The sequence below is a fragment of the Gadus chalcogrammus genome, chromosome 18 (assembly GCF_026213295.1).
Source record: "Gadus chalcogrammus isolate NIFS_2021 chromosome 18, NIFS_Gcha_1.0, whole genome shotgun sequence".
Lineage (NCBI taxonomy): Eukaryota > Metazoa > Chordata > Actinopteri > Gadiformes > Gadidae > Gadus > Gadus chalcogrammus.
Window position 1 is genome coordinate 22,342,712 of NC_079429.1, and position 17,305 is coordinate 22,360,016.

Consider the following 17,305-nt stretch of genomic DNA (forward strand, 5'->3'; position numbering starts at 1 on the left):
ATCTGTGAAAAATTCGTAGAATTTTTCACTGAGAAAATTGAAAACATCAGATCCCAGTTTAACCTCTCCCCATCTGACATTACGCCTGGCTGTTCAGGTGCTACAGTCATTTTTAACACATTCAAACAAGTTTCTTTAGAGGAGCTTAGGGAGATAGTCTCACATATGAAACCCACATCTTCCCCTCATGATGTTGTCCCCTCCCATATCATTAAGGACACTTTTGATACAGTTGGCCCAAGTATTCAAAACATCATTAACTCCTGCCTAGCTTCTGGCACAGTCCCTTCATGTTTTAAGCATGCGGTCGTCCAGCCTCTGCTTAAAAAACACAACCTGGATGCTAAGTGTCTAAAAAATTGTCGCCCCATTTCTAAGCTTCCTTTTATTTCTAAAGTGATGGAAAAAGTTGTCCTGTCACAACTGCAACCTTTTTTAGATTTAAATGAAATATTAGAACCCCTTCAGTCAGGCTTTAAAACTCTCCATAGCACTGAAACAGCTTTGTTAAAGGTGACAAATGATCTGTTACTCACATTAGATTCTGGTGAAAATGCTATCCTGGTTTTATTAGACCTTAGTGCTGCCTTTGATGCTGTGGATCATAACACTCTTCTGACCCGCCTTGAACAGTGGGTTGGCATTAAAGGCACAGCCCTCGAATGGTTCAGCTCCTATCTGAAACATAGGACTTTCTCAGTATCCATCAGTCAGTTCTTTTCATCCACTGCTCCTGTCTCCTATGGGGTCCCACAAGGGTCCATCCTTGGACCAGTCCTCTTCGGCCTGTACATGCTCCCGCTAGGGAACATTATCAGGAAACATAACATCTCATTCCACCTCTACGCAGACGACTCTCAGCTGTATCTTCCACTGAAGTCTAAGGACTCTTTACAACCTCTCCTGGACTGTCTGGAGGATATTAAAGGCTGGATGGCAACTAACTTCCTTCATTTAAACAGCAATAAGACAGAAGTCATGATCTTTGGCCCTCCCAAATCAAAACACACTCTTGTCAGCAACCTAGATCACCTTGAACCTTTTGTTAAGTCCCATGCTAGAAACCTTGGTGTCATCCTTGATTCAGAGCTTTGTCTTGACAAGCAAATTTGTGCTGCTGTCAAAAACAGTTTTTACCAGTTACGCGTAATTGCCAAAATCAAACCTTTCCTGTCTCCTAAAGACCTTAAAAAATCATCCATGCCTTCATTACATCACGGCTGGACTATTGTAATTCCTTATACATAGGCCTACCCCAGTCCCTCAGTCCCTTCAGATGGCCCAAAATGCAGCTGCAAGACTGCTGACAGGCACTAAAAAACATGACCACATCACACCAGTTCTTGCCTCCTTGTATTGGCTTCCTGTTAATTTTAGAATTCAGTTCAAGGTTTTACTGATTGTTTTTAAAGCTCTTAATGGACAGGCCCCTAGTTACATTTCTGACCTTATCCATCCCCACCAAGCCCCCAGGTCTCTCAGATCATCTGGCAATGCTCTCCTCCATGTGCCTCGGTCAAGGCTCAAGCGAAAAGGTGACAGAGCCTTTGCAGTTGCTGCGCCACGGCTGTGGAACCAACTGCCCCTGGACATTAAAAATGCTCCGTCCATCTTTGTTTTTAAGTCTAGGCTCAAAACTCACCTTTTCACTCTATCCTTCCCAGCTTTCTAACCCTCCGGCTGTTGCCCCATCTGTAATCTGTAATCTGCCTACTGTTGCTCGTCTCATATTGTAATTACTTGTTTACTTATTTTTATTTTACTTTATTTTATTTATATCACTATTTTTTTATGTACAGCACTTTGGTCAGTGAAAGCTGTGTGAAATGTGCTTTATAAATACATTTTACTTACTTACTTACTTACTTAGTTGCCGGCCACCAAGGTGTACTCCTGACTTTGCGTCGGGAGAAGTGCTTAATCCAACAGCGCCTGTGGTAGAAATTAACCTCACATTTTATGTTAAACTATGATTATTATTAGGCCTACATATCATATAGATACTTTAATAGTGGAAAACAGCTGATCACCTTTAGCCTAGATGTTATGTGCCGTGTGACACCAGTGAGTGAGTCCAGTCCATTCCCATCTGATGTGTCACACCAGTAAGAGAGTCCAGTCTACTCCCATTTTGATGTACTCTCTGAAGACAATGCTTACATTCACACGTGTGCATCATCTCTGTTTGTATAAGGATAATATATGTTCTAAGGTCACATTGGGATCCAGAAGACATGAGAATATGCTGACATCCACACAGTATGACCCAGAAAAACATTCTATGCACATCAATATTTGATGAAAGTCCAACTTTGTATTGTGTAAAGGATCGGGAGTCTGCTGGACTGCGGGATGGGGCACTACCATTAATTAATACGGTTGTTTGATCTGTTCCTGTCCCGTCTGGCTGCTCGGCGGCAGGTAAAGCGACTCTTCAGTCCAAACGAATCAAATTAATCATTGAAGAGAGATTGGGGAGCTCCGGTGAGAGATAGAGTGTGCGCGCTGTCGTGGCAATTTCTCTATTAGATATTGCGTCTGAGACAGATGAGATCTTTAGATGCGAAAAAACACACAATACTGTTGACAATTAGCGGTCATATATTTGTAATAAAAGTACGAACAAAGATGCATCACAACATGCATTAACAAACAACATAACAGGCATACATTACAATAATCTGAGGCCTCAGATGGGAGCTTCTCTCTGCGTGTTACTTCATTCTCTGAAGGTACGCTACAGAAGTCCACCGAGTGTCTGAATATATGAGTTCTTATTCCACTGAGAGTTGGGCTCTGGAGGAGGTGTGTCCCCCAAAAAGCCTTTGTGTACCAGATGGTTATCTTTACAACTGCAGCTGTGGGGAATGCCATTGGAGGGGGTAGCGGCCGTGTCATCTAAAACCCCTGGCTTGGTTGATGCTAGCCAGGGGGTAGAGGAGAAGGCCCATACATCAAAGGATTGCATGGAGGGTCATTTACAAGACACGAAAACACAGGAACAGGCAGACAATAAAATGTATCACTCAACTTTTGACGGTTTACACTTTAAATGACCCGCATGGAGTAGGACGTAGGCCCTATCTTAATTTACACAGAATAGCAACAAAACTTAAATTCATACATAGACCAAAATAATACAACATGTAGATTTTCCATCACAATCCCCCCTTTGATTATTTTATAATCACAAATTCAAAAATCTATCATGTCCGACCATCAGCACTTCTCCGCTTTTATAGGAGGTTGTTCAGACTATTTATACCACCGTTCGCTTTTACAGAAGGTAGCATAAAATCACCTAACATCACAATCAAGTCATCTGTTTCCATATATTCAAAAGTCCTAAAAATAAAAACAGAAAAGAAAACCAAAACAAAGAAACAAGGCTACCTTTTAAAAACATTTCTAAACAAAAATATTCTTATTTAATGTGTCCTTAATGCTGCTTCCGTGATACTAACACATGAGTAGTTGGCAAGCACTTAATGTTTACTACTCTAAACATTAATTGTCAATCCAGTCAGCATTAATAACACACAGTATAACCCAACATTTAAACGGTATTCCTCTTCTCTTTCCCATTGTCCTTCATGATGTCTCTGAGGGACCTACATGGGGTTTGTTTAATAATTTTTTTGTAATTATTTCCTTTGGTTTGCTTTAGTATACCCAAGGTTGTTGTTCAAGGTTGTTGTTGTGGGCTCCCCATCCCCCCTCTTGACGCATGGACTTTCCCATGCGTCAATTTACCATAATAAGGGAAAGCCCAGGCCTGTAAGCATGGCTTTCTGTTGCAAGCGCACCAAAAACCCTCTACTTTAATTCTGGAAAAAAAAAAAAAAAAACATTTCTTTAACTTTCAACTTTTCTACTTGTCTTTGATCCTTCAAACTACTTTTCCTAATAACTTTCAAACCTTTCAGATATACTTCTTAGAAACTATCACACACTCATATAGACAGTAATGCTGTGTCTAGTGTGATACTTTCCGTACACTGCTCTTCTCTCCCTCCGCCTGGACACGCCTCCACCTCTCTCTCTGCTTCCTGCCTCTCATCCGCATCACGGGCTGTCCTTTGAAGTGCCTGTCCCCACGTCTCTCCCGTCTCTGAGACCCTCCTTTGTCTCAATGTTCAGGCCACTTCAATGTGGCTACACAGGCACCATGGAGGCCACCACTCTGGTGCTGTTGGTCCTGCTGGACTGTCTCCTTGTGTCGTCCAGCAGACCGTTCCGTAGCTCTTCAGGTGGGCCTCCCATGGTCTGTAACTTCATAAAGTCTGATGCAGAGGAGTTGTGACGTGGGGTATTTGCACTGTATTGGGCCACTGGTCGGGCTGAAAGCAGGAGAAGGAGGAGCGTTGTCCAGGTCCGGATCTATTTGAACAAAACTTGATGCAGATGGGTTATCTTTCTCCCCACCCCTTTCCTTATCTTGTCTTGCCTTACGTTCTCATCTATCTCTTCTCCTTCCATAACACATACTTCTTCCAATCTCTCTCATACGTTCATTAATTCACCTTCTTGCCATTTGGCCATAAAACATTAACAAAATATCATAATATAAAAATCTGCATTTTTCAATATTAGGCAATACACTTCTGTTGTCAGTGGGGGTCAGTCGGGGTTAGTCTGGGTCAGTTGGAGTCATGTCATGGTTGTGTGCTATGGTTGACCATTAAATTGGTTTTGATAGATTGTAAAAATCGAGTATCCACTGTCTACAATAGCCCGTTGTTTAAAATAACCATATCTAATATTAAATTTAGCTGATTAGCTCGCGTAAGGCTGGTGAGAACCATACAACAATAATTTGGATGTGGTGCTTGTGTGCGTTGTGACGTTGAGACCATTTTGCGTGTTTGTGTCATGGTGCTCATACCTCCTCCCCTTGGACCTGGTCTGCTCCTGCGTCCCGTCAATGCGAATGCCCCCTTCCACCTCCGCCTCTTGGTTGATTCACAGTCACTTCACGGGAAGGTGCGAACTGCCAGCCGGCCCTTCCATTGTCTTTGTCGATTCTTTTGGGAGAATCGTTGAACCAAGGATCCATGACGCCACAACGAAAGCAGGCCTGCCTCTGTGCTTCCCCACTTTCCTGTGGTCGTCCTTGCCGTCCGGCGCCTCCACGAACATTATATCAGCTTGGTCTCTCCCGGGAATGTCGCCTTGAATACGACCCCACCGTAGGCCCAGTTTGACTTGGCGTGGTTCGCCGATGGGTGATGGGCCATTTCCAGAATGGCTGTAGCGAGGGATTCCCCTCCCACTGCAGATGGGTCCGGGAGACATTCTGCTGTCCTTAATGTCAATGGGTCTCCATGCACGGAAAACGTATGCCGGACTGCCATAACCCCTGTTGCGCTGTTAGGGGTGCCTCCTTTGCAGTGAGGTCTGGATAGAGGTTGAATGATGGGGCGGCGGCCTGGGCGTTGTCGTCATACGGTGGAGGTGAAGGGGGATTCGCACGCGGTCCGCCGGTGCAGTCCAGGTCCGGGTCTACATCTCGGGTGAAATTGAGATAAAAATATTCCTACGCTCTCTACGCTCTCTGTCCCTGGCTGATTTTTTTTCTCTATCCTGGCTCTCTCTTTCCCTCAAATGAAATGCACACCAACATAATTAAAACTTCAACAACCGTTTTAAGCTAAAACTCCCCATTTCAGGAAAACCCAGTTTGCACCAATATTTTAAACCCTCCAGAGCCGCTTCACCATGCTTCTCCAACATCACCTTCGCAGGTCCCGTTATCTCCGTTTTTCCAGATTTGTTCCCCATATTTTAGATCCTTTTACACTAGTTATTATTTTACAAATTATCTAATATCGCCGAAACCTCCTTGTTACTACACACATATACATATATTTATTAATGAATGCCTATTATTATTATTTATTTATATATAACCCCAACAGCGCTTAACGGGTTTCCCTTTACCGTTTTGACAGACCCTCCTGCCCTTTCTGTTACATATATAACCTATAGTTCATATATTGACGGAACTTTACCGGAGTTGCTTTACCGTATGTTCCTATAACAAAGTTCGAACGTGGCCGATTTGTTCGAATATACGTTTTCAAAACAGTATATACCGTTTTAGTAACGGATTTATTGTAGCTTAAACAAGTATTTTGATCTCACCTGCTCGAATTCTTTTTCCTTTTGAATACCGTACTGAAGAACCACTAGTTTATCCCCCACAGGCACTCTCTCCTCGACCCCATTAGTCTGGTTACAGTCACCTGGAGGCGGGGTAGAGCTTTGGGACCGAGTTCGACTCGGACCTGTTTTGGAGCGATATTTCGTAGAATCTTCAGGTTAGATATCCCGGACGAGCCCCCAAACTGTCGTGGCAATTTCTCTATTAGATATTGCGTCTGAGACAGATGAGATCTTTAGATGCGAAAAAACACACAATACTGTTGACAATTAGCGGTCATATATTTGTAATAAAAGTACGAACAAAGATGCATCACAACATGCATCAACAAACAACATAACAGGCATACATTACAATAATCTGAGGCCTCAGATGGGAGCTTCTCTCTGCGTGTTACTTCACTCTCTGAAGGTACGCTACAGAAGTCCACCGAGTGTCTGAATCGATGAGTTCTTATTCCACTGAGAGTTGGGCTCTGGAGGAGGTGTGTCCCCCAAAAAGCCTTTGTGTACCAGATGGTTATCTTTACAACTGCAGCTGTGGGGAATGCCATTGGAGGGGGTAGCGGCCGTGTCATCTAAAACCCCTGGCTTGGTTGACGCTAGCCAGGGGGTAGAGGAGAAGGCCCATACATCAAAGGATTGCATGGAGGGTCATTTACAAGACACGAAAACACAGGAACAGGCAGGCAATAAAATGTATCACTCAACTTTTGACGGTTTACACTTTAAATGACCCGCATGGAGTAGGACGTAGGCCCTATCTTAATTTACACAGAATAGCAACAAAACTTAAATTCATACATAGACCAAAACAATACAACATGTAGATTTTCCATCACAGCGCGCACAGCCATAGACTCTCTGTTGTTATGGTTAACTAACAAGCGGTTTGTGGTTCTAAATTGATACAAATTTTTTAGAATTCTACTATAAAGTCCTGTGGCTGTGTTCTAGGGGAACGAATTAGTGTCAAAGTTCCAGTAGGTATAGCAGCGCAGGTCCACGGGTCGCATGATTGCGTACCTGTTGGACTTTTTGAAATCCCATCTGGAGTTATTATTTTATTTTGCATTTAAAAGACGAGTTGAGTGAGTTCCAGTCTTTTATTTTGCATTTATTGACGAGTTGAGTGAGTTCCAGTCAATATCTTCCCATCTGGAGTTATTATTTTATTTTACTTTAAAAGACGAGTTGAGTGAGTTCCAGTCTTTTATTTTGCATTTATTGACGAGTTGAGTGAGTTCCAGTCAATATCTTCCCATCTGGAGTTATTATTTTATTTTACATTAAAAGACGAGTTGAGTGAGTTCCAGTCTTTTATTTTGCATTTAAAGACGAATGAGAGAATGGTTCCAGTCTATATCTTGTGCAAACAAATTCTGCCGTTTTTTCAATACACTATTAAACGTTGTTTCCTTCTGTATTTAAGTTGTGTAGGATTAAGTTACCTCGGAGGCTTTTACAATCCGTTTTGTTTTTAGTTTATCCTGTCATTAAGACAGTCAGAGAAATAAATAACTTGTCTGGAACAAGTGGGCGAAACTTTATCTAAGGGTGTGTTCTCTAGCCTGTGGCCAGAAAGGGTGGGGGCCTAGGAGCAGAGTACATCTAAGAACAGCTGGGACGCACATCCCAATCGATAGAGAGAGAGAGCAACGCACGGGAGGAGTGCACATTTATAGCTTAGAGATAATAAAATAATTTGTCTAACGAGTTGAATAAACTCAAATGAATTGTATTAAAAATAGTGTTTATACACCTAGAGAGAATATGAATATAGTACCGACGGCTGCAGAGATTTTGAGTAGAGACCGTCTATTTCTCAAAGGTGAGTTGAAAAAGATCTCTGAGAAATGGGAAGAAAGGACAGAAGGACCAGGCCCATGGGAGGGACTTTTGATCCAATAATGTATAGGGACATGGCGGTAGTGATAAGGAATTACATAGATAACAGAAGTGGTAAAACGGCCTTAGAGAAGAAGGCCAGGGAAGAGTTAATACTAGCTCTGTTCGAAGAAGAAGGAGATAGGTGGCGTTCATTACATCGAGTAGCCAGGCAGATAATAACCAATGACGAGAAGGCTCAACCATTGTCTCTGAAGGCTGAGCCACCACCGTACAAGCCGTCAAAAATTTATCCATTGTTAAAAGGCATGGTAGCGATTAAAGGGGAGGTTACACTAGATGAGGAGGATAAGCAATATAACACACAGGGAAGGAGGGGCGCACCCATACACAGGAACTGTTATGAGGGGATTAGAAAGGCAAGAGGAGAGTGTGATGATGCTGAAACTAGATCTAGTGAAAGTGAGGACGAAGATGAGGATAGTAATGATGGGCATGTGGAAGAAGAGATTTTGGTGAAGCCCATGAGTAAGAAAGCTAGGAGGAAATTAAATAGTCGGAACCAGAAACAGGGAGAGAGTTCCCGTGTGGATCAAGGGCCAGAGGAGCCTAGCTGTAGTACAGCATTACGAAGCCCCCTGGCACTCGAAACACAGGGGAAACCAAGGAGATCAGAGAGAGAGAGAGAGAGAGAGAGAGAGAGAGAGAGAGAGAGAGAGAGAGAGAGAGAGAGAGAGAGAGAGAGAGAGAGAGAGAGAGAGAGAGAATGGATTTGCATTGTGCTGAATAGATTACATTTGTGATTGGATGTACTCTGTACTACTTGGTCCTTCGATATATCCTGTGGCCCCTTAATGGCCCCTGTTTTAGGAAAATCATAGAACCACCTCTGGGATCGGTGACTCTGTGGTTCTGTGTGTCGCGACAACCTTTGAGACTCTCCATAGCGTCGTGGTACCATGTGATATGAATCAATAGATCTTGGCACACAGGGCAATTGGTGAAACACTGTGTTGGTTCAGAGGGATACAGCATGTTGGGTAAGGGAGAGGATTGAGAGGATTGTGGATGTGATGGGTTTAATGTAAAGGACACAGAGAGAGATGGTAGGGCCCAACCCAGAGGTGATAAATCAATGGAGAGCCCAGTATCGAAGTATTAGAGCTACATGATAATCACAGGTTTTAAGGGTAATTATCTAGACTCCATAAAATGAACAATTAGCGTTTAATGTTATCAATAACATGCACACCGCTCGTCCACAGAAGTCCAGGGGGCTACCAGCGCTGGGGATTCTTATTATAAGAATTCAGGGTAAACACAGTTGCACTCCTCAAAAGAGGAGCTCAGCTTACCCAAACCTTGGACTCCGCAGTGGATAGGTGGATGTTGTTTTGGTGTTTGGACCTGACGAGGTCTAGGTGCCAAGATAACAACACAAATAAAATGTTTCCTAAGGAATTACGATGATAATGGACATTTATTAAAAGTGGTCGTACAATCTAGAAATAATAATCTGCAATACTTAAAAATTAGACTGAATGAGTACGATAAAATATTATTCAAATTTATGAATTCATGTTATCCACAATGACAAATGTCATTTAAAATTAAATAAGTAAAATACAATAAAAAAGGGTGTGTGTTTGAACCTGCTCTCGCGTGTGTGTTAGGGCCACAGAGGCAGGGGAGAATCCTCTCCTGCTTAGAGTGATGGAATACACAAAGGGGTACCAAAAGCTTACTTCACACAAAACAACAGGTAGAATATAATAAGATTAGATCGCCCAATTTAAATAGTGAGTATAGGACAATCGGGTGGAATTATAAAGGGAATTATGATTATGAGTAACGGTTAACACAGAAGTGAATCGCCTAATATTGAAAATGCAAGTTTTAATATTGTGATTTTTTGTTTTATTTTCACATCTCCTTAGTTAAGGACAATAGGTGGATTAACGCTGCATCTGCTGGGAAGGGATCCTACATGCTAGGTCTCAATTTACATTCAGAAGTAGTGCGTTTACCTTTCAAATGCCATGACTGCTGCTGCAACACTTTTATAGAATATTAACATTTGATAATATGATACTTTTAGCTCTGATGAATTACCTTTAGATTCACCCCATCATATACCTCCTGCACACACAGAGTCAAATTTTAGTTGTTGTTGTTGTTGTAGCTGCTCTGGTGTGTCCATTACGCACTGCATTGGCTGCATGGGCAATTGGGATGGAAGACTCTGTCTCCATCCCTCCACTTTGCGGTCAAAACCACCTTATGGGTGGGGATTGATTGTATCCCAGGCACGGCATCCTGCACTAAGCCAGTATGGAAGGCTGGTTAGCCAACGACGGGTAAGATCCCACCTTGAAGACCGGGACAACCTAAAACAGGCACAGTCACGATTACTTGGCAGTCACTGTGAGCACTGGCTCACTTGATCATGAAGTGACAAACTGCAATCATCATAGGAGGAGCCGGAGGGTCAAAGGTGGAGGGGGAACAGGAGTCAGATATGGCAGCCCCAGCAGCAGAGGTGGTGGTATTGGGACAGGGCATGTTGCGTTTTATTTGACAGTTGAGGTATGAAGGCCTGCTGACGCATGAAATCTTTTCGGTTTAGTGCATGACTTGGTAACGGCGTGGTTTCAGGGCGGCTGATGGTAAAACCCACAAATATCAACCTTTGGTTTTGGATATACTGGCTTCGATTTCTCTTCCTAATAGATTGGTTTTAGTTTACGGATGGTTCAGGTTAGGAGTTCCAACGTTGGTTCCACCAACGGCATTGTTAGGTTTGCTTAACATTTAAGTGCGCATGGTTTTGACAATTGCGCAAGGGGGGAGGTGTTGAGGAGTGTTGAGGAGAATTAGAAGCACTAAATAGAGTTGGTTCGATGCAATTATCACACACACACACACACATCTATACACACATAAAACATTTAAGAAGGAATGCAACTGAGGCATTATCAATTATGATACAAACATATTTAAAACACATAGAAATTTTGGGTCCAATGTTTCCAGAAGCAAGGTGAGTACCTTATATCTCTCTGAGAGATATCAATTAGACATCAATCAATATCTATAGCAATACTGAGTTATCACATACAAGCTAAATAGAATGACACAGCTAACTTTGCACATAATGCTTACGGTTAGATTCATGCTTTCACTTACATTTCAAGGGCCCCATAAGGGACTTCCATAAGAACAATTAAAAATAGAATCAACGGAAATATGCTTTTGAACAACTAACTGCGGTAAACAAGTTTGTATTTCTACAATAGAAACGCAAAATTCCAGAGCCAGATGCAGGCATACCCGGAACCTACAAACTACGTCCGCTAAGCAAGGAGTAACAGCCACATGATGCAATCAAATAGTGGCAGTAGGGGTGTGCCAAAATATCGATACGACATATCGCGATATTTCGTCTTGCGGGACGTTATCGATATGCTGACGCCAAATATCGATATTTAAACAATAAACATACATCCGTTCTAAACAGATTCTCTCACAAAAACCCGCTACAGATTTAATATACAGAGTCACTACTTCAAGACCCCACATGAGGCGCTCATGAATTAGAGTGAAAGCCGCAGTCAGTGAAAAACAAAGAAGAAGAGGGAGACGCATACGGAGGAATGGCGCAAAGCGGGGGATTCGAAAACGGGAACAGACCAAAGCCGGTGAAAGATGCACCGTCGACTTTCAAATCAAAAGTCTGGGCCCACTTCGGCTTTTACCAGACTGACAGTGCAACGCTCGATAAAGAGTTCGCAATCTGCAAGAACTGCCTCGCTAAGGTCAAGTACACTGGCAACACAACGAACATGCACAGCCATCTTGTCCGTCATCATCCCGAGCTTGCCGCGGAGGAGAGGAATGCTTCTGTAAACCAGCCTACAATCAACACTGCATTTAAAGCAAAGCTTCCTTCTGGGTCCCCCAGGGCTGCAAGTATTACAAAGTCCATTGCTTGCTTCATTTGTAAAGATCTCAGACCATATAGTGTAGTTGAAAATGAAGGTTTCCGCCGAATGTTAAATACACTGGAACCAAGATATGACATACCCGGTAGGTAATACTTCACTGAAAAAGCAATTCCCGCTTTGTATACAGAGACGAAAGCACATGTGGAAAACGCACTTCAGTCTGCTGAGAGAGTTGCACTTACATGCGACGCGTGGACGTCCAGGGCCACAGAATCATTTGTGACATTCACTGTTCATTTTCTTCTGGAGTGGGAACTGCAGTCCTATGTTCTCCAGACCCGGGCGATGTCCGAGTCGCACACCGGTGCCAACATGGCAGAAGTCATACGGAAGGCTACGGAAGAGTGGAAGCTCACGGGGAAAGACCCGGCGGTTGTCACTGACAACGCATCTAATATGACTGTTGCTGTTGAGCTAACTGGATACCAACACGTTCGGTGTTTTGCACACGTGCTTAACCTTGCTGCACAGCACGCACTGAAAGTGCCAGCTGTTGCTCGACTGACCGGGAGAGTCCGCAGGATTTCAACGTTTTTTCACAGAAGCACTACAGCCGCCGATGCACTGAAGAGAAACCAAAGGATGCTTGCACTGTCACATCACAAGCTGATCACAGACGTTGCTGTACGGTGGAACAGCGCTTATGAGATGCTGGCCAGGTTCCTTGAGCAGCAGCCTGCCGTCTGTGCTGCCCTCTTATCTCCTGAGGTAGGTTTATTTATTCTAATATAATGTAATATTTTTGCTGATAGCATAACGTTTGTGTATTGAGTCTGTGTGTGTAAGTGTTTTGTTTATGCATCATATGTAGATTAAATTAATAATGTGTTTGTGAAAAAATATAAATATAAATATGCTCATAATTGTAATATTATCTCATGATTTCTTGTTCTATGTGGCTCTGTTCTTGCATTAAGGCATAGGCAAGTTGAATTCTGAGCAGGTTACAAATTACAAGCGAATGTAGTGTAATAATATAATTATGAAAATTCAAAATGTACATTTAATTGATGTTTTTAATGAAAGTTCCATTCTGTCTGCCTGTGTTCTTTCATTAAGGTAAGAAAGAGCACTAGTGACATCTGCACCCTGAATGAGACCGACATCTCAAATGCCGAACAGGTTGTGCAAGCCCTCAAGCCAATGCTGGTGGCAACAAAAATGTGCGAGGAGAAGAGCCCAACAATCTCCATAATTGCTCCGCTCCTTGCCCAGCTTTTGAGTGACACCACTGCCACCATTGAAGATTCCTCTCTCGTTAGAGAGATCAAGACCGCCATCCTCCGAGACCTGTCCAGGCGCTATGACTCTATGGAGGAGAAAAAGTTCCTGCGCATCTCGTCAGCCTTAGACCCCAGGTTTAAGTCTCTGCAGTTCCTATTGCCACAAGACGCCCAGGACACAAACACCAAATTAATGGAAATGGCTGCTGCTCTCAAGGTATTATTAAGATGTTTGACATTAATAAGTCCTTTTTTCTCAGTTTTTTCCCTTATTTTCTGCCTTCAAGTACTGCTAAATGCCATATACACATTATCTAATTCATACATATATAAAAATCGATTTAACAAAATAAATTCATCTCTATAAATTGAAGTTATTGTTGTTATTAAAAAGACATGCAGAATAATGTAAATTCATAGCAATAGTTTTGAGACTTTATATTACCTAAAAACATGTTTTAACTAGAAATGTAAATGGTATCACTTTCCATTTTCTTACAGGAAGATGATGCAGACATGGATACATTTCAAGTGAGCCCTGACGACAAGGAGGGAAGCCCTGACCCACAGACTCCAGAGACTAGCGCAGTGAGGGCACACACACCAAGGAAGAGGAAGTCTGCGCTCACTGATCTCCTTGGTCAGACATTCAAGATGACCCACCAACGACTGTCGGCTTCTTCCTTGGCAGAAAGAGAGGTCAAGCAATACCTAGATGCTCCACCACTAGCACTGACTGATGACCCGTTGCACTGGTGGAAGTCTCATGCTCAAGCCTACCCACTCCTTGCCAAGCTGGCCCAAAGACATCTCTGTGTCCCAGGGACCAGTGTACCTGCGGAACGTGTCTTCTCTACAGCAGGTGACATAATCAGCTCTCAAAGGAGCTGTCTCACCTCTGAGCATGCTGACCAGTTGCTCTTCCTGAAGAAGAACATGCTGTTTTGAAACGTTTGCACATTACAGATTCAGTTGAATTTTATTTTTGCTCTGTGTTAACTTTGTTCTTTGTGTTCATAAAACAATTTGATTCTACTTGTTCAGCAGCACTGTGTCCATTGTTTACAGAAAAGTTGATTACTAAGCAATGAAATGTTTTCTACATTTATTTTGTTTTCTAATCTTCTGTTACTTTGCATAAAATGTTTTTGTAATAAATTCTGAATTTCTTCAGTGACACAGATATCGTGATGTATCGTGGGTGAAATTTCTTGCAATATATCGATAATCGCAGAATCGCTGTATCGTGATCGTGGGTAAAATATCGTGATAGTATCGTATCGTGGGGTACCTAGTGATACCCAGCCCTAAGTGGCAGGGGTTTGAATGAATTCTGTTTTTGTGTTCAACCATTCACAAAAATATTGATTGTATAATTTATATAAAATCAGCAAAGTTTTGTCAAATTTACCATGGATACAGCAGAAGGACTATCAGAACAATTAGATGCCATCTCCCGAATGATCTATCAAATTAAGCTAGCCTTGGTTATGCATTGGCATAACCAAGAGGGGTGTGTGGGATGATAGGGGCGACATGTTGTGCGTTTATCCCCAACAACACAGCTCTGGATGGGTCGGTGGTCAGGGCTCTGGAAGGATTATAGTGCCTCAGATTAGAGTTGGCAGAGAACTCCGGAATCAATAACCCCTTCTCAGGACGGATGGAGAGCCTGTGAGCAGTGAGTGCTAAAGGGGCACCAGGTGTCATCCAAGAGTACATGGAGATCCAGTTGAACCTGGAGGCACAAATGAGGATCCAAAGGAGGCCCGACCCGATCCTACCGGTTGGGAACATATGCCCTTGCCAAAGAGGGACGAACATTGGACTGTGATATCTCAAACACCAGGTGGAGGCTCACGAAATGTGTTAGTAACCTCTTCATGTGAGCCGGCCTCGTGATCAACAAGGCTTGATTTCAGCCAACAGGAGCAACATCTTTGACCTTGTCCAAAACCCCCCACCTGTATCCTGCGCACCAATACATGAAGATCACCTGAGCCATTAAGTTCCGTGCAAACCTACAGACAATCTCAAGATTTCAAATGCTGAAATGTCCATGTTTGGGTACATTATCATGACGCATATTTTCAAAATTATTAATTTTTAGTTTATTATTATGTCACATATTTTGGAGAATGATGATTTTCAATGCATGCTGAAAACATATTGTTATAATTTTTATGAGGGTATTTTAGGTACACATTTGATTTGGTTGTATTCTAAATGTGGAAACATTGTGGTGTTATGTTTAGAAAGGGTTAGGGTTTATGAATACTTTGCGGGAGTCAAAAATATTGGACACAATACACCACATTTGGCAATCTTTTTCATCACCAGGTTGCAATCCCTGGATGCAGGTTGAAACCCCTGCTTTAGATTAGCGATGTTTTTTCTAGGTAGCCAGATGTGGTACTATTCTGATCCAATTGCCGGCACATAATCTCATAGACTAATTAATAGATAAAGGGGACATGAGGCTCAAACACATATCCCCCCTTTGGGCAAGCCTCAAAGGGGGGATATGTGGTAGAAATTAACCTTACATTTTATGTTAAACTATGATTATTATTAGGCCTACATATCATATAGATACTTTAATAGTGGAAAACAGCTGATCACCTTTAGCCTAGATGTTATGTGCCGTGTGACACCAGTGAGTGAGTCCAGTCCATTCCCATCTGATGTGTCACACCAGTAAGAGAGTCCAGTCTACTCCCATTTTGATGTACTCTCTGAAGACAATGCTTACATTCACACGTGTGAATCATCTCTGTTTGTATAAGGATAATATATGTTCTAAGGTCACATTGGGATCCAGAAGACATGAGAATATGCTGACATCCACACAGTATGACCCAGAAAAACATTCTATGCACATCAATATTAGATGAAAGTCCAACTTTGTATTGTGTAAAGGATCGGGGATATAAGGAGCTGTCCGGGATTCATTCGGCAGTGTGTATTCGCGAATACCATTCGGCTTTGTTGTCTCTCGTTTGCGGGTGGCAATAAACTCTCCATCTATACTTGACCTGGACTCTCCGATTCCTCTTTGCTTATAGCTAGTTGAAGTGAATTAGATAAGTTGTTATTAGAAATCCCACCACACGCCCTATAGCCGCTGTCTGCAGCCGCTGTGGTAAGTGTGAGCCGGGTCAGGTGTGTTCGCGCGCCCGTGCCGGCTACCAGAGCCCTCTGGTTATTCGGTGTTGGGGGAAGTGCAATTTGCCAGAATGGCCCCACACCACTGCAGAATCTGCAGCGCGGCGATGAGCGCTGACGATGGGCACAGAGAGTGCCCTGATTGCCTGGGGGCCGTCCACGTGCTGGAGGACGTAGGCAACCCCTGCAGTGCGGTAGTTGATCTGTCCAGGGGGGAGCGACTTCGCCGTGCCAACCAGGTGCGTGGCTACGCGCAGGAGGGCAGGGCGGAGAGGCGACGCTCACCCCTTCAGTCGCCCCGATCCCGTAAGCGTGGGCATAAGCACACACGCAGAAATTCAGAAGATCGGCAGTATGAGTCTCCCCGTAGGTCTGACAAAGAAGAGACCCCCAGGCCGGCGAAGCGCCCCGCCCTGGCTGAGGCAGCAGGGGGCGGTAGCGCAGAGTCGCGTCATATCCTCGCAGCCCTCCACGCACTAACAGAAAGGCTAGGCAGGCTGGAGGAGCAGAGAGGTCCGCCATCCCTACCATCAGGCCAGCAGGGTTGACCCTTACGCAGGCATGACAGCCAGGATGAGCGAGAGGATGAGGCCAATGATGTGTTATCTCTCCTGGCATCACAGGCCACGGAGGACACAACAGGTGGAGCTGGCTGCGGTGGTGAACCACGTACGGACTCTAGAGGTGAGTCAACAGGGGTGGGGGAGAAGCCTGTTAGCTCTCTGATGTCCAGGGTGCTGAGTGCCGCTAACATCCTGGGCCTCCAGCCCCCCACACCGGACCCAGTCCCTCAGGGGGGTGTTTGGGATGGCGTCTCGCACACTAGCCCCCCACCTTCTATTCCTGTGGCAGAAGACTACACCAGGATGCTCACGTCCAGTTGGGGCAGGGCCCCGAAGCGGC

General features: G+C 43.6%; 1 protein-coding gene across 1 annotated transcript; it reads left to right on the forward strand.

The window, feature by feature from the left end:
* Positions 1-10,957: 10,957 nt before the first annotated feature.
* Positions 10,958-16,604, forward strand: LOC130370982 (E3 SUMO-protein ligase ZBED1-like). The gene is made up of 2 exons (XM_056576561.1): positions 10,958-13,454; positions 13,739-16,604. Exons 1-2 carry the CDS (start codon positions 13,158-13,160, stop codon positions 14,183-14,185), a joined length of 744 nt encoding a protein of 247 aa, XP_056432536.1. The 5' UTR covers positions 10,958-13,157; the 3' UTR covers positions 14,186-16,604.
* Positions 16,605-17,305: the final 701 nt, after the last annotated feature.

What these genes read in the sequence shown, in the direction of transcription:
- LOC130370982 (XM_056576561.1), top strand. Translation starts at nt 13,158, where the DNA reads ATGCTGGTGGCAACAAAAATGTGCGAGGAGAAGAGCCCAACAATCTCC. An exon ending in AAATGGCTGCTGCTCTCAAG is followed by an intron (nt 13,455 to 13,738) that starts GTATTATTAAGA and finishes ATTTTCTTACAG; the next exon opens with GAAGATGATGCAGACATGGA.